Below are 23,995 nucleotides of genomic sequence, written 5' to 3' on the forward strand. Positions count from 1 at the left end.
AAATCACACCACTGCACTCCAGCCTGGGCGACAGAGCAAGACTCCGTCTCAAAAACAAACAAACAAAAAAAGTAAATGGGTTTGGGCATGGTGGTTACACCTGTAATCTTAGCACTTTGGGAGGCTGAGGCAGGAGAATCATTTGAGCCCAGGAGTTCAATACCAGCCTGTGCAACACAGCAACGACCCATCTCTACAAAAAATTACAAAATTAGCTGGGCAAGGTGGTACTCATCAGTAGTTGCAGCTACTTGAGAGGCTGAGGTGGGAGGACCGCCTGAGCCCAAGAGTTCAAGGTTACGGTGAGCCATCACCACACAACTGCACTCCAGCTTTGGGTGACAGAGTGAGACCTTGGATCTAAAGAGTAAGACCCTGTATCTAAAATATAGAAACAAATCAAAGTAAATAGATGAAATGGGTAGACTTTTTAAATGTAAAATACACCTCAGTAGAGTTGCTTTAAAAAAGTAAACAGATGGAGAATTTCTGGTACTTTTTAACTGTTCATCACCCAAGATAAATATGTGTATGTGTGTATACACACACACACACACACACACACACACACACACAGCTTTTTTTTTGAGATGGAATCTCATTCTGTCACCCAGGCTGGAGTGCAATGGCATGATCTCAGCTCACTGCAACCTCCGCCTCCTGAGTTCAAATGATTCTCCTGCCTCAGCCTCCCAAGTAGATGGGATTACAGGCGCCTGACACTCCACCTGGCTTTTATATTTTTAGTAGAGATGGGGTTTCGCCATGTTGACCAGGTTAGTTTTGAACTGCTGACCTCATGATCCACCCACCTCAGCCTACCAAAGTGCTGGGATTACAGGCGTGAGCCACCGTGCCGGCCACATTTTGTTTTGAAATGGGGTCTTGCTCTGTCGTCCAGGCTGGAGTGCAGTGGTGTGATCATAGCTCACTGCAGCTTCAATCTCCTGGGCTCAAGCAATTCTCCTCCCTCACCCTCCTGAGTTGCTGGGACTACAGGTGCACATCACCACACCCAGCTAATTCTTTCATTTTTTGTAGATGTGGGCCTTGCTATGTTGCCCAGGCTGTCTCAAACCCTTAGCCTCAAGCAATCCTCCCACCTTGGCCTCCCTAAGTGCTGGGGATTACAGGTGTGAGGCCCAGCTGCAAAATAAATATTGAAGGCAGAGGGTCATGAACTCCAATGCCTAAATGAATCAGGCAAAGGAAGGTAAACTTATGCCTGTGTATCTAAAGTAGACAGCTGCTGGTTAGCTCTGGTGGATTGTTGCCATACAAAAGGATACAGCTAGGGATTCCAGATCTTCTAATTTCTCAAAAGAAATGGAAATATAGATTCTTGGGAATTAAAACATTGGCAATCCATGTGAGTCAAGGAGAATGCATTTGTAGATCAAATCTACTCCAAGCCCACCATTTTGCAAACTGCACAGAAGAATACCTTGGATACACTTATTTGTTCTTTCTTGTGTAAGATATATTTCACAAAACAAAGTTTAAAAATGAATATTAAAAATAAATTTTGAAAAATACCTTAGTTAAAAAACCCTGATAGGCAAGAAAAGCTTTTGTAATGAGTATGCTTAGCTTTCTTTGTGAATCAAATAGCATGCAAATTTACAACTATTTCAAAGAAAGTGATACAACAACTTGGATCTGAAGTGACTTTCTGGAACCAAAATGCCCATACTCCAAAGTAACTCACAATCCGAGCTAGGAAAAATTCACAGCCCGGCAATTTGAGCACATCAGGGGCTAACTACTAAGGACAATGGTTTTCAAAGTCAGGGACTGAGCAAAGTTATTCTTATAATAAAATAATTATTTTAATGAAGTATTTGAAATAATTTTAAACATCTGATCAGTAAGATTATACACAAATGAGTATGCTGCACTTTACAAAAAATAAAGGTAAGCATTTAAATATACAAAAACAACTTTGGATAAAGATCTCTTCTTAAAGTACTACTTTAACATACACATAATTTACAGCATTTTACATAACTTGCTGAAACAAAAAAAATGTGGCCAATTTAAAATTTACTATAGTGTAGAATATGGCCATAACATTCCCAATGTGAAGAACAGGATGAAGAAGAACATACGTGAGGTGGTTTTTTTTCCTCCAAATTCTTATAAGTATAGCATTTCCCATTTTTGAAATACCTTCTTGGAGGATTCAATCATTTTTTTCTGTATGTGATTCTAACTACAGTGATTATTTTTCATCAGCTGTATTCCACACAAGTGGGATTTTCTTTTTCTTTTTTTTTTTTAAGAGGGTTTGCTTTGTCCGTCAGCTTCTTCCTCAGGTGAACACATATAACTTGCTTCTCATATTTAGAGCTCATATCCCCAAGAATGAAATATTGACAGTACCTTTTAAGGACAGAATCCAACATAAGTCTTATTGTTAAAAATTTCTCATCATCAATTAGGATTTTTTAAATGTGCCAACACGCTTAAAACTTAGGATAACTAAAGATATTATGACAGAAGGAACTACAAAAACTATCCTTCTTGGGATTTAAAACAATACAAAACAAAAAATAATATTTTCTTTTTGAAACACTCTAATTTGAAAACATCTGTTACATTCTCCTTTCTGGTTGTGCTGTGATTTTTTTTGCCCATCAACAAAGCATGTACCAGTTGTTTTGGAGTTCCGATTCTACCTCTTCCCTTCTTGGGCGTATGAAGCACATTTCCTGTTTTATGATACCATTTTCACATTCCCCTCATCAGTTTGAAAGCAACGCCCTAACGTTCCTTCCAATACTTTGCACCTTTTCCATTTTTTCAACAAGATATATCAGTAGATTCAATTTTAAGGTTTGCCTGACAAGGATGTCCCCTCACTTGGTACCAGAAACGGCATATGGTGATATGAAGCAGAGAATTAGCAACCCCAGGCACAATCTATCCCCATTTGTCTTGTTTTGACAACATTGGAACTCAGCCGACCAAAGTCACCACAGGCCCTACTCTGTGGCCTGTCATGTACAGAAGGTGACTGTCATAGTTAGCTAAGCAACTTCTGATTCCAGCCCAGAAAACCTACCATTTTGGGACGGGTTCAATATAGAATGAAATAGTCATTCTTGTATTTTCTTATGCCTCTTCCTTTCTCCTGCATCTCAATGCATGCTGTATTAGGGAAAGACACCTCACCTGCTACAATCTGGCAAATGAGGCAGGCAGTAACAAACAGGGCCTTAACTTGCTTTAATTTAATGCACAGACAGGCAGATGCCTAATTCTGTGCAAAGTGTATTTCATAACTGATTTTCAGAAGACAAAGATGAATTTGAGTCTGTAAGAGCCCCATGAGATGGATAGGTAAGAGTTAATAAAGTTTCTAACTGTAAACAATGCTCTTTCATGTTGGTGATTATTTTCCAGAAATTGAAATTTCAGGACAGTGCAACAATGCTCTTTGTGTCTTCTTTGGCAGTAAATAGCAAGGATCTGGATGGAAGAGTGGAGTGGTCACTTAAGAAGGGCCAGGTATAGAGCTCGAGAATACTTCATCTCCCGTTCCTGTTCCATACAAAATATCAAGTCCCTGAGGCAGATTCTCGTGATTCTTGGACGATGCAACTGTTTGGTGGCTGTCAGGCTGGATGTCCCAGAAGCAAGAAGGTTGTCTTTTAAGCCCTAAAAATAATAAAAGGAAAAGCAATTTGAAATAAAAATCTTTCATAACCCTGTCAATTCTAGCATGTAAGAGCCCACTACCCTCTGGTCACTGGATTAGCTACTGGAGATAATGTAATGATGAAGACCTAACCCTGTCCTCCAGCAGCCAGTCTCAAATGGCCATTAAACCTATCACCTGACCTCATTCATTCTTTCCTGCTCACCTGCAGCATGGCAATAGCCTCTGAACTGGTTTCTCCATTTCCAGGCTCTACTTTGCTCCATTCTTTCCAGTGATTGCAGGCCAGACTTTCCCTCTTTAAAGGTCTTAACGCAAATCTTTTGAGAGTGAAAGATGTGTTTATCACTTCGATTGTGGTGATGATTTCATAGCTGTATGCATACATAAAAATCTATCAAATGTATACTTTAAATGTATGCAGTCTTTTGTATGTCAATAATAAAAAATAACAATGAAGGCCTTTCATGGTTCAGATCCCACCAGGCCATGGTTCCAAAATCTTCAATGGTTCCCCATTGCTCAGAGCAGCTTCTTGAGAACCACGCTGAGCACTTTTCATATATTATCTCTTTTCTATCATACAAAATTGCAGTCAGTTATATGAGCGCTGCCCCCATTTATCAAATGAGGAAACAGGGCTTAGATAGGTTAAGCAATCTGTTCAAGGTCACACAGCAAAGTTGAGCTGTGACTCAGTTTCTAATTAGACCTAAAGTAAGTGCTCTGGTTAGGCACAGTAGCTCACGTCTGTAATCCCAGCACTTTGGGAGGCCGAGGTGGGTGGATCACCTGAGGTCAGGAGTTTGAGACCAGCCTGGCCAACATGGTGAAACCCCATCTCTACTAAAAATAAAAAAATTAGCTGGGTGTGGTTGCGCATGCCTGTAATCCCAGCTACTAGGGAGGCTGAGGCAGGAGAATTGAACCCGTGAGGTGGAGGTTGCAGTGAGCTGAGATCGCGCCACTGCATTCCTACCTGGGCAACAGAGTAAGACTCTGTCTCAAAAAAAATGAAAATAATAAAAATAAAGTAAGTGCTCTTAACCACTGTGCTATATTATCCACCATATCAGGTATAAACCCATCACTCTGGCTTCCTTCCCTCTAGCCTCACTTCCCATTGCTCCTTTACAAGACATCTTAACTGCAGCCACATGGCTTCTCTGCCAATAGGCAGAGATTAGCAAAGAGGCCATTCTAGGCCAATCTACTCATCTTTTAAGACCCATTTCAAATGGGTCTACCTGTCCTTCATCCAGGGAAATCTCACTGTGGCAATTACCTTACGTTGTATTATAGTAATTTGTATATGCTCCCACCACCACCACATACCCACTAGACCATAAGCTTTCTGAGGACAAGGACTATGGTTTCTGTCTCCTCTAGGGCTTAGCAGAGTTCACAGAACAACACAGGTTATCCACAATATTTTCTAAACTGAATGTACTGGTTTAAAACAGAACAACATGAATTCTAAATGTCATTTTAAAATGACGCAAACACAACACTCCTGTAATTAAGACAGTTTTCTGAATATATTTACCAATATGAATTACCAATATGTCTATATACTATTACTTTTAATTGGAAGAAAAGAAAAACACAAAACTCTCAAAGGATAATTTTGTAAAAATGAAATCCTTTAATTTTTACCTTTGTTTCAAAACAAAATCCTTTGTTTCAAAAAACGTCTCAATAGTACTGGCAACTCTCTTTTATCCACCCAAAAGACATACATAAGGAAAGATATTTACCTAACATAGGAAGAAAATCTGGTTCTGTTACTGTCCTTTTATAACCATTAAATTTTAATTACTCCTTCCACCTTTTTGGGTTTCTTGTTTTGTTTTCATGGAGGGGAAGGAAATCCCTTAAGGTCTCCAAAACACCATGGTCAAAATCAGTCAAACTTAATTCCATGCATGTTCACAGCATGACTTAGGGGTACTTTATCTGATGGACAAATAAAACTTCTTTAAGAGATACTACCCAGTTTTTGAGGGACATGATATCGCAGTCATATTTTTATACTCATTAAGTTAAACTTGTTCATAAGTATCCACGGAAAAAATTTGGAAAGTCCACATTCTAAAAGAGGAAAAAAAATTGGTCTCAGCTGCACAATTGTTTGGCTACTTATCCCAGAGCCCATCTACAGTATAGAGCCAGTCTCTCGCCACTTCTGCAGGGTTCTTGGTAATGAATGCAATTTGTACAAGTGTAAGCCTCTGGAACTTCAGCTAAGCCTGGCAGTGAAGCACTAGCATGTCACTCTGCTAGCATCAACACTCAGAGATGGTGTAACTCAGATGTAATTTTAACTATTGTAAATTATTACCATCAAAATATCTTCATAAGATTTTTGCAGAATGGGACCAAAAGCTCAGTTTTGTTTGGAAAATTGAATAAAAAGTACATATTAGGAAGAAAGTTACTAAAACATGTAATTGGCAGTGAGTGGCAATTTTGTTGTTTACAGGAGTAACCCGTTTAAAACTACAATATGTTTAGGCCAAGGCAAGCAAATCACTTGAGGTCTGGAGTTCAAGACCAGCCTGGCTAACATGGTGAAACCCCATCTCTAACAAAAAAAAATTAAAAATGAGCTGGGCATGGTGGTGTGTGTCTGTAAGCTCACTTACTCGGGAGACTGAGGTGGAAGAACTGCTTGAACCCGGGAGGGAGAGGTTGAAGTGAGCCAAGATCACGCCACTGCACTCCAGCCTGGGTGACAGAGTGAGACTCTGTCTTAAAAAACAAAAAACAACTATAATACATTTAACTAGAGGCAATTTCTTTAGCCATAAATTAGATATATTATGCTAAAACTGTATCTACATGTTTATAAATCTTCTAAGAGTTTTCCTAAAATCAGTACTTTGGTGTTTTATATGAAATTTTAAAACAACTGGCTAGACAGACACAATGTCTTGACAATTCCACATCTATGTGAATACCCAGAAATATGCCATGGGTTCATCAAAAGATATGTATAAGGATGACTACATTCACAAGAGCCCTAAGCTAGAAACAATCCGAATGAGTACATTAGGAGTACAATAAATTGTGGAATAGTCATACCATGGAATAATACACAGCAATAATGACTGGGTAACATGAAAGAGTATCACAAAAATGTTCAATGAAAGGAACCAGACACAAAGGAATTCATACTGTATGATTCAATTTCTACCAAGTCCCAAAACAGGCAAAGCTAAAAAAAAAGTCAAGAGAGTGAGTTCCCATGGGGGAGATGAGAAGTGATTAGAAGGAGAGTGAAGTTTTCTGGAGTTCTGGTGATGTTTCCTTCTTGATCTAACTACTGCCTACATGAATGTGTTCATGCTGTGAAAACTGTGGTGAGCTTATGACTTGTGTACTTTCTATATTGATGCTATATTTCAATAAAAAATTTAAATTGCTACCCCAAAAACCTTGCCTCAGAAGGAAATTAACATGGAAGCAAAGAGTCGAGGGAAAGGAAAGACAATAAGGCAAAATTGTCAAACAGAAAAAAAAAAAAAAAATAGAGACCTAATCATCTGAGTAAGGAACAAAGGGGTCACAGTTCATGTTTGTCATGTGACAAGCCTGAAGGATTCAGGGGAAAGAGCCATATTACAGCTGCCAGCACAGAGTTGAAAAGAAGGTCATTCCAACAGGATGCAGCAGAGGGCCTGAGGCAATGTTATAAATGAAAAAAACCCCAAGGGACATTCAGTAACCCAACAGAAATGTCTTTCATAATTCACAACTTTACGAAGGTGATAGCATTCTCTTCCCCCAAATAGCAGCTAACTTAGAAAGTCAATCTTTCTTGAATCTGAATACAAAATAAATAGTATTTTTATTCCTGAGCTTATGATTTGGCAAAGTCCACAATTGTAACTTGTCAATCACAATGACCTGGCCAGAATAACCAGCTACTCTCAGTTATTCACAGTCAAGGGGGCAGAGAGTACACAGATAACTTACAGCCATAAAAACCAAACCTGCTTTTTCACCATCAGTTTTAATTTTCCTCTGCCTCACCAAGTCCTTTCCCCAGAGCTGACTAGGACTGCTTTCTGGTCACATTAGAAATCACAAAGAATACTAATGTGGTTAAGGGCCCAGAGTTTGTAAGAAGAAAAAAAAAACGCTGTTTATTCTTCTCATTGTTAGTGTACTCTTCGTTTCAGAAATAGAAGGTTTTCCCATGTAACTTTCTACATGAGGATATTCCTTAATCTGGATTCTTCGCCTGGGTGAAAATGAAAGATGAAACAACCAATTCATTTCCCAGGTGCACAACAGATGTCCTAGGAAGCCGACTGAAACCTAAATGTTAACATCTTCTAAAATTGCCAGATCAATTATGTTAGCCTTCATAATTGTTATTCATTAATGTTACCCAGCCCACTAACAACTTATCTCACCTAATTTGTTTTGTTATACCACTAAACTAAGTTTCTTGTTTTTATAATGAAACTTTTGAGGAACTCTATTGCTCTAACAAGAAAAAATGGAAAATCATCAGTTACCAATTTTAGATAAATAACACCATTTTAATAACGATACCAAATAACTAAAAATAACTAGTAATCCAATTTTTATCCCTTCAACTTAATACAGCAGTGTACTTGTGAAATAAAACCTTTAAAGATTTTTCTACTTCTTTTTCCACATATCCTTAAATTAGATGACTGCTTTACTAAGTTAGAAGCAGAAAGGACATCTTTATGAACCCAGTGACTTCAGGAATCCTGCTGGGGTTTGCAGTGACTCCATACGGGCCTCTCCTCCCAAGAGCCACCATCCACGGTAATGTAGCTTCATGCTAGTCCATGTTCTGATTCCATTCAAAATTATCTGGGTTACTGGGTACCTACTATGGGCAAGAACTGTGCTAGGCGGCATAAGATACACAGAACTGAATGGTGGCAAACACTCATTGTCTCCTCCATAGGCAATTTCAAATTACTTAATTTCTCTGTGCCTCAGTTTCCCAATCTGCAAACTAGAGATAGTAATACTAATTATCTCATATGGCTGGTTTGAAGATGAAATGAGAATGGCATACGCTCTATAAATGTTGGCCCTATTCTCATAATGAATTCCCTAGTCAGTAGGAAGGCACTGAAGGTTTACAAACAGGAAACAGTGTAATTCTAGCTCCAGACCTTTTTTCCCATCCCATAGTTAAAACTAGTTAAACTTTTCCTACCCAGGTCCTATTCTCTCAAGTCTTCACTAAATCACTGGTTACTGAACACACAAATTGTGCTGCCATACTTACCTTGTCCCTCTCAGTGAAATTTCTGAATTTTTTTTTTTTTTTTTTGAGAGGGAGTCTCGCTCTGTCGCCCAGGCTGGAGTGCAGCGGCGCGATCTCGGCTCACTGTAAGCTCCGCCTCCCAGGTTCACGCCATTCTCCTGCCTCAGCCTCTCCGAGTAGCTGGGACTACAGGCGCCCGCCACCATGCCCGGCTAATTTTTTGTATTTTTAGTAGAGACGGGGTTTCACCGTGGTCTTGATCTCCTGACCTCGTGATCCGCCCGCCTCGGCCTCCCAAAGTGCTGGGATTACAAGCGTGAGCCACTGCGCCCGGCCGAAATTTCTGAATTTTAAAGGAGCCTTGAATGCCTAAAGCTCCAAAGTAGACTGATAGGCATTTCAGACATGTGACAGGTGGACAGTAAGTTTTTCTTACACCCCTCAAATTAAATAGTGGAGGAGCCTGCTGCTGAACAGAATCAACTAAGCTTATCAATATTGTCTCTAGAAACTAAAAGTCAATCTCTTTCATTCAATTCCCTGAATCCTACGACTAATAAAAGCAAAATTTGTGTCCCTGAATCTGAATAGTTAACCAAACACAAAAACTGAGAATTTCTTAATAGAGGAATCAAGAGGCAAAGATTCATGACATTCTCAGATTCTACCTGATTTACACTAAGCCCCAACCTCATGCCACCATGGCAGCTCTTAAGGGATGGCTCAAGTCTTTTCAGCTTTAAGGAGGAAACAAGGTCCAAACGTGAGAAATAGGAAGTAAAATGAAGACCTGGCTCCAGAAAAAAAAAAACTGAACATCTTCTAAGTCTCAGAAGCAAAAATAAATAAATGTGCCCTGGATACCTGACCCAGTGTTACAAGAACACTGAAAATCTATATTCACAATACCCAAGCTTCTAGGCCTTGAAGGCGAACACAGGACAGAAAAATACTGAGCTTCAAAATTGACTGCCCTCTGCTGGTCAACAAGCAGAACTTCTGAAGCAACAGAGCTCTCATCTTTATCACCTTCATTTTATTCCTTTCTAGTTATTTCAGAATACAGACAACACTGCATGTTAACTTCTGCCCCGTTTTATCACTTCTAAATGTCTATGTTTCAATAGTACTTTACAGAAGAAAACACTGATGTGACATGGAATCACTGGCTTCAATTTACAATTCTAGCTCTGTAATTATGAGCGCTATAAAGATAATATACTGCCTGTCATAGCTAATGATCACCCCCATCTTTATCTCCAACAGAACGCTCTCTCATTTTCTGGATGCCACTGTTCAATTTCTTAATGACTTCCAATTGAATGTATTATAAGTATCCCAAATTCTACATGTTTCAAACTATCATTCCTTCCCTTCCTCCTCTTCTTTATTTCAAGGAATGCCTAAGCCAGAAAACTGGATGTCATCCTCGACTCTTTCTCTATAGTCCATCTGCCACTTATCTATTCTACCCTCTTAATAGTTTCTACGCCATCTACTTCTATATTTTCACTTCCATTATCTTCTGCCTAGATTACTTCAACAGCCTTCTAAGAAACCTCCCTATTGCCAGTGTTAATATTGCTTACACTGCAGTGAGAATGATCTTTCAAAAATAAATAATCTGACAATACTGTTTTCTTGCTTGAAATGCTCCAGTGGCTAAGGTTTTCCTACAAGAACCAAGTCTAAACATCTAAGCATGACATATATAGCCATCCATGACCACACCAACGTTTCCCTCCCTAGTCTCATCTCTCATTCCTTTCTTCTTGTCTCAAACTATTGATTAGGAACAAAATATTTTTCCTCTTTGATACAGACAATTAATTGCACATAGCATTCTCTCTTCAATGAACTCCACTGATCCTATCCTTATTGTCACATCATCTAAGTTCTTTAGGATTCAGCTAGGATATCATTTCTCCCCAGTGCCTACAAACACAAACTTACCCCAGGTCTAGCCCAGGTGCAACTCCTATGCACTTTAGTAGTACTTTTTATTTCCCTCTACCATCATACGTCTTCAGTGCAATGTAATTATCTCATTAACTTATCACTTACTAGAATAAAAAGATTTTGTACCTGTGAATACTTTACAGTGTTTGGCATGTAGGTGATATCATTTGTAGGAGAACCATGTGTTTGGAGTTACCCAATAACATCACTTATATGAATAAACAGTGAAAATAAACCACACTATGAGCTTTGGACCCTCTAATTCAAGATCCTCTGTCATTCTTAGCTTTAAGCCAAACCAATCTGGGGTGAAAGGTGGGGTATGTAAAGTCCTTTGATGGTTCATTCAACTATTACTCAGCCCTCTAACGTCTTACCTCACCTACTCATCCCCAACCAAGCTGCCACTAGATGGAATTTGTTCAAAAGACTATTTTCTGCCATTTTCTCCAAACGTTAAGAAAGTGCTTCGGCCCACCAAGGAATTCGACACAGAAGAACAGCAAAAAGCCAAATAAACAGTGAATTCTGAAAGGCAGTAAATTGATTACTTCCTATGGCCAACTGACAACCTCATGTCAAGACTTTCCCACTTATACTATGGTTATTTTCTTTAAACTTTTACTAAGACACTTGCAAAGTCCTCTGAAAACTCACATAAACTATGTAAAGAGATCGGTTTTACCTATTTTTTCTTAAAATTTCTTCAAAGGACTGCTAAACATTTTTCTTTAAGAATTAGCTTTGATTTTTCCTTGGAGAATTGTGAACATAAGAAAGAGCTACAATATAATAAGGGCTGCTGTGCCTCAAAACTAAAGGTGAATTTATCAATATCTTTAAATGTATTAATAGTAGTTTTGTTTAAAACTCTAGTAACTCTAGAGTTGGTGAGTTGCATACAGGCTAATAACTCTAGAATGAAATATGAATTTATAGAAAAAAAGAAAAACCATTAGAAATTGGAAACATAAAAAAACCATTTTTCTTTTCATAAATTCTTTAAAAGATATATGACCATTAATAATAACATACCAGGGAGGTTAGAACATACGTAGCAGTAAAGTAGGTGACAACAATAGCACAAAGGATGGAAGGGTGTGTATAATTATTTGGTTTGGTTTTATTTATTTATTTATTTAGAGGCAGAGTCTCACTCATTGCCCAGGCTGGAATGCAATGGCGTGATCTTGGCTCACCGCAACCTCTGCCTCCCAGGTTCAAGTGATTCCCCTGCCTCAGCCTCCCGAGTAGCTGGGATTACAAGCACCTGCCACCAAGCCCAGCTAACTTTTGTAGTTTTAGTAGAGATGGGGTTTCTCCATGTTGGTCAGGCTGGTGTCAAACTCCTGACCTCAGGTGATCCACCTGCCTTGGCCTCCCAAAGTGCTGGGATTACAGGCGTGAAACACCGCGCTCAGCCAAATTACTTGGTTTTAAAAGACTCTTCCATTTTGTGTGAAGTGGTATTAATTCAAAGCCAAGTGTAGTCAGTTAAGGATGCACATTGTACCTTTGAACAGAGTCACAGCAACCATTAAAAAAAATAAAAGGGCCAGACACAGTGGCTCACGCCTGTTACCCCAGCCCTTTGGGAGGCCGAGGCAGGCAGGTCACTTGAGCCCAGGAGTTCAACACCAGCCTGGGCAACGTGGTGAAACCCTACCTCTACTAAAAATGCTAAAATTAGCCAAGCGTGGCGGTGTGTGCCTGTGGTCCCAGTTATTCCAGAGGCTGAGGTGGGAGGATCGCTTGAACCTGGGAGGTCGAGGCTGTAATGATTGTGCCACTGCACTCCAGCCTGGGTGACAGAGCAAGACTCTGTCTCAAAAGATAAGTAAGTATATAAATAAGACTATTAACTAAAAAGGAAACAGACAACGTAGCATAGAATACTAAAATACTGTTTTGATTAACTCAAAAGATGGCAGAAAAGGAGAAAAAACCTGGGAAAATTAAAAACGAATAGCAAGACAATGGACTTAAATCCAGTCATAGCAGTATTTACATTAACTATTGAACCAAACACTCCAAATGAATTTTCATTCTGGTAAAAAAAAAAATCAAAACTCAATTATATGTTATTTATAAGAGACCCGCTTTAAATAAAGACACAGATAAGGTGGAAGTAAACCAAAGGAGAAAAGATAAACTATGTAAATACTAAGGGTGAGAAAGCTGACATGGCTATAATAGTATCAAGCAAAGCACTAAAATAAAACTTTTAAAAAAACAAAGACTTCAAGACAAGGAATATTACTAGAAAGGAAGATCAATTCGCGAGGACAAAAGGAGGCAATTCACGAGAAAGACATTCAGTATTCATCAAGATAAACCATGCAAGCCCAAGTCGTAGTAAACTTAAAGGACTAAAATCAGGCTATGTTCTCTGACCACAATGAAAAACCAAACATTTGGAAATTAAACAACATACTTCTAAATAATCTGTAGGTCAAAAAAGATACCAGGATGGAAGTTAGGAAATATCTTCAAAGTTGATAATAAAAACACAACATATCTAAATTTGTAGGGTTGAGGCTAAAGTAGAAAACTAATGGAATTGTATAGCTTTAAATGTAGAAAAGAAATGTGTAAGGTCAATTACAGGCTTCCACCTTAAGAGGCTGGAAAAAGAACTCAATATAAATAGAAGAAAGGAAAATAATAGAAATAATAGGAGTGGAAATCAATACAATAGAAAACAGACAAATTTTTTGAAAAAATTAAAGCTGTAAGTTAGTATTTGGAAAGGATTAATAAAATTTGTAAACCCTTATCTAGACTGATCAGGAAAAAGGGAAAAAACACAAATGATCAATATCAGAAATGAAAGAAGGGATAACATCGCTACAGACATTAAAAGGAGACATGGTTAATCAATTCATGTAAACAATTCCAGCAACTTAGATGAGTGTAAAAATTATTTGAAAAATACAATTTTCAAAAGCTGATACCAAAAGAAAGAAAATCCAATATTGAGTTTTCCCAGCCTAGAAAATTCCTGGTCCAGATGGCTTCACTGATAAATTCTATCACACATTTAAAGAGAAAGTAACTCCATTTCTACACAAACTTTTTCAAACAAAAATGGCAGGAAGAAGGGATACTTCCCAGCACATTGTATGAGCACAATTCAAAGCAAGCTAACAAAGACATTACAACAAAAGAAAATTACAGATCAATATTATGCATGAACATAGATGCAAAAATCCTCAACAGACTAAATGAATAGCAAAATTGAATCTAGTAACATGTAAAATCAATTGCATATTATGACCAAGTGGGATTTATCCCAGGATTAAAAGGTTAGTTAAAATTGTCTGGGTGCGGTGGCTCAGGTCTGTAATCCCAGCACTTTGGGAGGCTGAGGTGGGTGGATCACCTGAGGTCAGGAGTTCAAGACCGGCCTGGCCAACATGGTGAAATCCCATCTCTACTAAAAATACAAAAATTAGCTGGGTGTGATAGTGCATGCCTGTAATCCCAGCTACTCGGGAAGCTGAAGCACGAGAATTGCTTGAACCCGGGAGGCAGAGGTTGCAGTGAGCTGAGATCGTGCCACTGCACTCCAGCCTGGGTGACAAGAGTGAAACTCCATCTCAAAAAAAAAAAAAAAAAAAAGTTAGTTAAAATTAAAATATCAACGTAAGAGAATAAATTGAAAGAAAGAGAAAACTAAGTTAAGATAATTTAAATTTAATTTAAAACCCAATTAAGAGAATAAGAGAAAACTCATATGAAAATTAAATAAACAAATAAATTTGTATAAGCCTTGACAATATTCAATACCCACTATAGTAAAAGCTTTCAGTCAGCTAGGAAGAAAAGAAATTTCCTGTATGTAAAACCTATAGCTAATGTCATATTGAGAGTAAAATATTAGATGTTTTCCCTCTAAGATCAGGAATAAGGCATGCATGTCTGCTCTCACCACTTCTATTAAACATAGTAATGGGGATGTTAGCCAGTGCTCTAAGGCAAGAAAAGAAAAGAAAAAGCATAAAGACTGGAAAGGAAGAAGTACTCTTATTTTTATTTGTGGACAGCATGATTTGCTTAGCAAATCCTAAGACATTTATTCCAAAAAAACCTCTAGAACAATTAAGCGAATTTAGTAGAGTGGAGGACACAAGATCGATGTCAAAATCAGCTTTACTTTGATATGTTAGCAACAAACAATTGGAAAGTATATAACTTTAAAATATACTTTCAATAGCATCAAAAAATTATACCTATGTATAACTGGATAAAAGATGTCAAAGACTTGTACTTGGAAAACTAAAACATTGAGATAAAGATGACAGAAGTAAATGGAACAATATTGGAAGCCTCAATATTGCTAAGATGTAAATTCTCTGCAAATTGATCTATAGATTCAATGCCATCCTAATAAAGAATACCTAGACATTTTTGTAAGAATGACAAGATGATTCTAAAAATTCATATGAAGATACAAAGGACACAACACAGAATAGCCAAAATAACCTTGTTTTAAAAAAGGACAAAGCTGGAACACTCACACTATCTGATTTCTAAACTGTTACAGTAATCAAGAGAGATTGTAGTATGGCATAAATAGAGAAAAATAAACAAGTAGAGTATGTGTATAGATATGTCCACATATATAGTTAATTGATTTTCAACATAAGCTATAAGGTGATGCAATGGGGAAAGCCTTTTTTAATAAACGGGGTAGACTAACAGGATACCTGTATGTGAAAAAATAAACTTTCAACCCCCACTTCACAGCAGACACAAATATTAAATCAAGATAGATCAAAGACCTATAACATAAAAGTTAAAACTATAAAGCTTCTAGGAAAACACAGGGTAAATCTTCACAACATGGGGTACGCAAAGATTTTTTTAGGATACAGCAAGTACTAATTATAAAAGAAGACAATGATAAATTGGACTTTGTCAAAATTAAAACCTTCTGCTCCTCCAAAAGGCACCATTATGAAAATAAAAGTACATTGCTAAAGGGAGTATGAAATGGTACAACCATCTGAAAAAGTTTAGAGTCTCTTAAGATTAAATATACACCTATCCTATGATCCAACAGTAGTACTCCTATTTAACAAAGAGGAATGAAAACATAGGCCACAAAATGACTTTTACAAGAATGTAGCTTTATATGGGTAAAGCACCTTTATCCATACTAGCCAAATATTGAAAACAGTCCAGTAACACTGAATAAACAAATTATGGAATATTTATACAACAGAAGACAACTCAGCACTAAAAAGAATGTACTACTGATATGTATAATGTGAATAAATCTCAAAAACATTATGAGTGAAATAATTCAGAAAAAAGACTACATTATCATATGGTTTCCAATTCTACAAAGTTTTAAAACAGGAAAGATTAAGCTATGGTAACAGAAATTAGATCAGTAATTGCAGAGGGGGTTGGAGGTGGTAAAAGACATAATAGAACTTTCTGGGGATCATAGAAATGTTTTATATCTTGATCTGGGATAGTGGTTACAATTAAAACCAATACATTCTATTGTATATAAATTATACCTCAATCTGAAAAGCAAACGCAAAGTTAATGTAAATTTTTAACTTAAAATTGAGATTTCAAAGTCAACCCTTCCTGAAGACTTCCCCAAAGGAACATGGTTACTCTTTCCTATGATCTGGTGTACCTTGGTACAGAAGTATGAGAAGTTTGTCAAGCTGGAATTCTACATCCACAAACATTATGATAGCTACAGAAATGTTTACTCCGGCCGGGCGCGGTGGCTCACGCTTGTAATCCCAGCACTTTGGGAGGCCGAGGCGGGCGGATCACGAGGTCAGGAGATCGAGACCACGGTGAAACCCCGTCTCTACTAAAAATACAAAAAATTAGCCGGGCGTGGTGGCGGGCGCCTGTAGTCCCAGCTACTCGGAGAGGCTGAGGCAGGAGAATGGCGTGAACCCGGGAGGCGGAGCTTGCAGTGAGCCGAGATTGCGCCACTGCACTCCAGCCTGGGCGACAGAGCGAGACTCCATCTCAAAAAAAAAAAAAAAAAAAAAAAGAAATGTTTACTCCAACACTTATGTGAAAAGATGTTTGTAAATTTTAAAAGTTACCTGAAAGATACTACAAGATCCTAGAGTATGGTAACTCAATATTATAAATATTACTGAAATGCTTGAGAAATTTATGTATCAGTGTTTCTCAATGGGGATATTATTAGAATTCTGGGTAAGCTAAATTAAGTGAATTTGCCCCCTCACGCTGTGCAATGTTTAGTATCGCTGGCCCCAAGCCACAAAATGCCAACAGCACACAACCCACCCCACCCTTCACTGAATCACTGTGTCAAAACACCACCACTTCACACATTTCCAAACACTCCATAGGAGTACAGTTGAGAACAGTCTATAAGCTAATGGTCAAAAACACATATAAGCAGCATTTTAAAAAACATCTAATTACTAGACTTAATCTAGCTTGCCATTTTATTTCCAAAACTAATAATTTAACTAACAATTACCTTTACTTACTTAACTTCCAAGGACAAATGTACATACTTTTATTTGCTATATGTAATACTAGTTTGGGAGGATGAAGAATAACTGATTTTGTTGAAATCCCTAATGAGGGAAGCCAAATACAACCACTGAAAGCATGTCAACAGCAACAAACTGTAACACACAATAACATTAGCAAACTACTGAGAGAAGTAATAAATCCAGAAGATGAACTGTCATGAACAGACCTGGTGAATGGCCCATTTACGTATAATACTGGGTTAAAACAACAAAACAACAACAAAACACCTGGGTATTCCCATGGTGTTCTTTGTGCCAGAAGAGTAGTAGCAAACAACTAAATCTCTTTGAATAACACATTCAAAGTTAAAGCAAGCAGATACTAATTAATCTACTTTACAGTTTTAATATTTAAACTTGTTGCAATCAAAACACAACATAACCATTTAATGACAAGGTTTGCTAGGCTTCTAGCATCTACTCATATATGCAGAGTTAAGAAGGAACACTGAGGAACAAAGAATAAAAAAGGATACCAGATCACATACATGGCTAGTGCTAAGAAGCAGAAGATGAATTAAACTGGCACACGATCCTAGAGGAAGAGATTGAATCACAATCAATAAAGTTTTCCCAAAGAAGAGCAGATGGCTTCACTATTGAAATCTATCAAACATTTACAGAAGAATTAACACGAATACTTCACAAACTCTTCTAAAAAATAGGAGAGGAGGGAACACTTTCTAATCCATTCTCCAAGAATGGCATTACTCTGATACCTAAACAAGCTAAAGACATCATGAAAAAACCACTGCAGACCATTATTCCTTATGAACATGGATGCAAAACTCCTCAATGAAATACTAGCAAGCAGAAACTAACAGTATATAAAAAGTGCTATACACCAATAACCAAGTGGGATTTATCCCAGGAATATAAAGTGGGTTCAATACATAAAAATCAATCAATGTAATACACCTTCTTTAGATAAAGGGGAAAAAAAAGGACAATCATCTCAAAAGAGGTAGAAAAAGCATTTGAAAAAATCTAACACTCTTTCGTGATAAAAAGACTAAACAAACCATAAATATAGAAGGGAAACTGGCCGGGTGTGGTGGCTCACGCCTGTAATCCCAGCACTTTGGGAGGCCGAGGCGGGTGGATCACGAGGTCAGGAGTTTGAGACCAGCCTGACCAACATGGTGAAACCCCGTCTCTACCAAAAATACAAAAATGAGCCAGGTTTGGTGGCATGCGCCTGTAATCCCAGCTACTCAGGAGGCTGAGGCAGGAGAATTGCTTGAATCCAGGAGGTGGAGGTTGCAGTGAGCCAAGATTGCGCCACGGCACTCCAGCCTGGGCAACAGAGCAAGACTCTGTCTCAAAAAAAAAAAAGAAAGAAGGGAAACCTCCTCAACCTTAAAAAAAGAAAAAAAAAAGCATCTATGAGAAACCCATTGCTAACATCACACTTACTGGTGAAAGACTGAACTCTTTTCCCCTAAATTCTGAAATAAAAAACGATGTCTGCTCCACCATTTCTACTCAACTAGTACTGGAGGTTCTAGCCAGGACAATTAGGCAAGAAAATGAAATAACAAGGCATCCAGAAGTGAAAGAAATACAACTACCACTATTTGCAGATGACATGATCTTGTATACAGAAAATCCCAAGAAACTCACAAAAAATTTTTTAGAACTAATAAACGAGTTCAGCAAGGCTGCAGGATAAAAAAAAATCAATGTTCAAAACTACACAGTTCTATACACTGACAATGCACAATCCAAAAATAAAATTAAGAAACCAACGCTATGTACAACAGCATCAAAAAGAATAAAATATTTAGGAAAAAATTTAACTAGTGGTACAAGACTTGTTCACTAAAAACTATAAATATTGTTGAAAGAAACTGAGGAATATCAATGAAAAGACCATTTAATATTGCTGAGTTGGCAATACTACCCAAATTTGTCTATATATATTCAATGCAATTCCTATCAAAATACCGTCTACTTTTTTTTTTTTTTTTGGTTGAAATTAACAAGCTGGTCCTAAAATACACATGAAAATATAAAGGACCCATAATAGCCAAAATGATCTTGGAAACAAATAGACTCACACTTCCCAATTTCAAAACTTACTACAAAGTTATAGTAATCAAGACAGTGTGGTACTGGTGTAAGGATACATAGATTGATGAAATAGAATCGAGAGCCTAGAAATAATTCTATATATCTACTATCAACTGAGTTTTGACAAGGCTGTTGAGATCATGCAATGGGGAAAGAATAATGTTTTCAAAAAATGATGCCTGGACAACTGGATAGCCACACGCAAAAGAATGAATTTGGGCCCCTACCTCACACCATATACAAAAATTAACTCAAAATGGATCAAAGATGTAAATGTAAGAGCTAAAACTATAAAACTCCTAGAAGAAAACAGATATAAATTATTGTGACACTGGATTAAGCAATGGTTTTTTTGGATATGACAACTAAATACAAGTAACCAAAGAAAAAAATGATAAATTGAACTTATTTCTAGAAAGTCGATGTACAAATGGTCTACAAGCACATGAAAAGATGCTGAACATCATTAGTCTTCAGGAAAATGCAAAGTAAAACCACAATGAGATACTACTTCTACACACATTAGAATGGCAATAATAAAATTTTTAAAAGGCAATAACAAGTGTTGGCAAGGATGTGGAGAAAGTGGAACCCTTGTGAATTGTGGATGGAAAAGTCAAATCATGCAGTTGCTATGGAAAGCAGTTTGGCAGTTCCCAAAAACATCAAACATAGTCACCATATGACCCAGACATTCTACTCTTAGGGATATACCCAAGAGAAATGAAAATATATGACCACCTAAGAAGTTATATATGAATGTACATAGCAGCATTACTTATAATAGCAAAAAGTATAAACAACCAAATGTCCTTCAGCTGATGAATGAACAAAATGCATATTCATACAATGGAACATTATTCAATCAAAAACAAGAATGAAGTACTGATACATGCTACAATACAGGCAGACCATGAAAACATTATGCTAAGTGAAAGAAGCCAGACACAAAAGGCCCCATGTTCTATGATTCCGTTTATATGAATGCCTAGAATAGCTGAATCCTTACAGACAGAAAAGTAGATTAGTGGTTGTCAGGAACTGAGAGGATGACTGCTAATGGCTAAATAAACAAGCTATTTCTTTGTAGGGTAATGAAAATGTTCTGGGATTAAATAGTGGGGATGATTACACAGTCTTCTGAATATACTAAAAAAAGCTGGACTGGACACTTTACAAAAGTGAATTTATGTACATAAATTATATATCGATGAAAAAAGTTGGCACACACCTGATAAGCCAAAACAAGTTCAAATAAACACTTCAAAATCAACCTATGTTTACTTTCCTTCAATATTCCATGGAATTCTTGAGAAAAATGCATACATAAACAGAAGCTAAATAGGGTACACTAAATATCATTATAAGGTAAACCTAAGCAGATTCACTGTTTTTCATGTAAACTCGGTATTGTGGATAACGTTAATTGAAAATCTGAACATCTAACTGGGACAAATTTCACAGAGAAATTAACCATCATTTAAACTATGAAAAGGTAATGGAGTTACCAACCACTGTTCCAATAAACATTGGTTTGTTGTTAATCAACACTCATCGATCACTTTGGAAAACCCTCTAAGACCTGACTGATACTTACTATAGGCAATCCTACATAACAGGCAATTCATGCTTCTCATAGTCACTGAAGTGTAAACCAAATAGCTGCATAAAGGCAGAAAGAGACAGGTACAACGTTATGGAATAATAACAATATAACTGGTCCTATGAGTATACTACAACTTAAGGAGAGTAATAGTACTCTAAATTATAGAAGAAGCAGGCAGGGGAGTGTTTCAAAAACTGTTTCCTGGGAGCCTGAAAACTCACAGAAATTATCTTAAAGCTGGACAGCCTTTTAAAAAAAAATTTCTTAGCATAAGCTCATGATTAGGCTAACTATAAAGTGATATGAAGAAAAAAATACCATGTAAAGCCTCAAATATTACATATAAAACACCATCAACACACAATTTGCCCTGGGAAGAACAGTAACTGGAATACTTAATGGCACAGTGGAATGCAACACTAAAAATACTTGAGAAAAAGACATGGGAATCTTAAATTCTGTGAGCTCAACATTTTGCTAATAATAAACTGATAATTTTCAGTTTAACAAGTATCTATGGCTGGCTATCATGGCCACCATGATAACAAGGTGCATTATGGGCTCCCCTCGTACATCCCTAATCATGTTTTGTGGTAAGGCAGAAAAGGCCATAGCGGCATAAATCCAGCACTGCTATGATAAAGAAAGCTAACTTTTTGGACTACTAAATTCCAAGCAAACTGAAACCTAGCCACTGTACTTAGTAACACTGGGTGAACAGAGGGAGGGAGGGAGGAATGAATAAATGAATGAATACAAATGCCATCTCAACAAGTATATTACAACTCCTAAAGGATGGAAAGAAGATTACCAATTCAATTCAAAAGACTGAGAGATGACAAATGCCATCATGGATTATTTTTTAAAATAATAATATCCAGTATTGATGAGATGCTAATAAACACTTTCATGCAACATTGGTAGGAATGTAAACATTTTAAGAAGAAAGCAATGGGCAATACATTTTTTGAGATAACCTTTAATTTCTTTTTGTATTTTCTACAATATACATATATTGATTTTGATTAATATAAACATTTTAAATTTAAAAATTCACATTAAAGAGGAAGGCAGGAGCTAAAAGAAATCACCAGTCTGAGGAATCAAAAGGTATGAGTGACAATAACAGGAAAGGGAACTGGGAAGAGCTGACAGTGAAAAGCCCACTAGAGATAAAACACTAAGAGAAAGTGGGAGGATAGGGCTGGGCGCGGTGGCTCACGCTTGTAATCTCAGCACTTTGGGAGGCCGAGGCGGGCGGATCACGAGGTCAGGAGATCGAGACCACGGTGAAACCCCGTCTCTACTAAAAAGTACAAAAAATTAGCCAGGCGTGGTGGCGGGTGCCTGTAGTCTCGCTACTCGGAGAGGCTGAGGCAGGAGAATGGCGTGAACCCAAGAGGCAGAGCTTGCAGTGAGCCGAGATTGCGTCACTGCACTCCAGCCTGGGCGACAGAGCGAGACTCCGTCTCAAAAACAAACAAACAAACAAACAAACAAAACAAAAAGAAAGTGGGAGGATAGATCTACACACTAAATCTAAGAGAAGAGGGCAAGCTTTGGAGCTCCTGACTAGGGCAATAAGGTGGAGCAAGGCTCATAGAAAGGGGGTCAATCCCCATTTCAGATTAAATGAGGTGCATGTTGCCTTTAAAATCCAAACGTGTCTCTCTCTTTGGGAAGGGAGAGGGGCTGACACAAGTTGTCTTACCTTGGAAAGGGTTTCTCAACAAGCTCCAAACTACTGAAACCCTAGAAAGTTCACCAGGATAGTAGGCCCCTACATTTCTGTGGGACTCATTGCTCACTCTCTGGTATGCACGCACCTTACTAAACTGTCAAGAGGTGTTGTTACTTTTTGATCACCAGGTCAATCAGCATGGTATTAATATAACAGATAGGCAAAATATGTGGAAGGAAGAGGCTATCCAGGTCCTTTGCATAAGACTTGATACATCATAAGACTTAATATAGCCCTGACTCAGGTTAGTAAGAGTGTAATGCAAACCTTGCCAGCCAAAAGTAAACTGATTCTGACGGTCTTTACTAATAGGTATACAGAAAAGAAGTGTATGCCAGATCAATATCTGCATACCAAAAGTCAGGGGTTGTATAGATTTGCTCCAGCAACAAAAGCACATCTGGAAAAAATACCTGCAATTGAAATCACCTTGATTACGTTTATAGTAATCCACTGTCACTCTCCAAAGCCAAATAGGCAAGGTGAATGGGAATGTAATAAGAATCACCACTCTTGCGTTTTTCAAATCCTTTATGGTGGCTCTGCAATTCCTCCAGGAAACAGTTTACTATTTTGGTAGGTAGACACCATTCCAGTGGCTTCCATTTTACTTTCTCTCACTTCCATGGGTCAGGAAACCAATGTGGAAACTCTGTTAGTTACTGAGTTTATCTATTCCAATTCTCCATTCCAGGAATGTGGAAATAACCATGTTGTGGGTTCAGGGTCCATTGTGAGGCAGATCTATGCCAAAACTCCATTAACTAATGGAAAACAATGGTGTTTTGGGTCTCCTAGATTTCCTATACATTGAGCCCCAGTGTCTACCAATCCCTAAAGTGTCTAATTATTTCCCCTTCCCCAGTGCACAATCACTCTGGCAAATGGCTGCTGGCCCTTTGAGGAAAGGCTAAAAAGAAATTCACAGAATTTCTCACTGTGAGGCAGGGTCTTTCCTCAAGAGGACCTGGCTTTTCCTTCATTCAAAGGTCTTGGGGTCTGTAAACTGGCTTAAATCTGGGGACTGGTTGTGGGGTATAATTATTTATTGAGATCATCGAAGTCACCCATCTGTTCACCAGACCTAGAGCTTATATGTTTATACAAATCAAGGAAGACTAAATAGATTGCCCATCTATTTCCG

General features: G+C 37.7%; 1 protein-coding gene across 4 annotated transcripts in view; it reads right to left on the reverse strand.

Moving 5' to 3' along the window:
* Positions 1–1,807: 1,807 nt before the first annotated feature.
* TAF4B (TATA-box binding protein associated factor 4b) overlaps positions 1,808–23,995 on the reverse strand; it is a 167,856-nt gene continuing 145,668 nt past the window's right edge. The window contains exons 15-16 of one of the 4 annotated variants that reach the window (XM_058438534.1): positions 3,867–3,981; positions 1,811–3,660 (exon numbers count right to left, since the gene is read on the reverse strand). In XM_058438534.1, the coding sequence (XP_058294517.1) occupies positions 3,497–3,660; positions 3,867–3,981 (279 nt within the window). In that variant the 3' untranslated portion in view covers positions 1,811–3,496. Of the gene's footprint in view, positions 3,661–3,866; positions 4,036–21,101; positions 21,167–23,995 lie in introns of those variants that run through there. The other 3 variants (XM_058438535.1, XM_032152604.1, XM_058438536.1) reach the window with 3 other exon arrangements.

Source organism: Hylobates moloch, unplaced genomic scaffold (assembly GCF_009828535.3).
Source record: "Hylobates moloch isolate HMO894 unplaced genomic scaffold, HMol_V3 SCAFFOLD_5, whole genome shotgun sequence".
In the NCBI taxonomy this organism is placed as follows: domain Eukaryota; kingdom Metazoa; phylum Chordata; class Mammalia; order Primates; family Hylobatidae; genus Hylobates; species Hylobates moloch.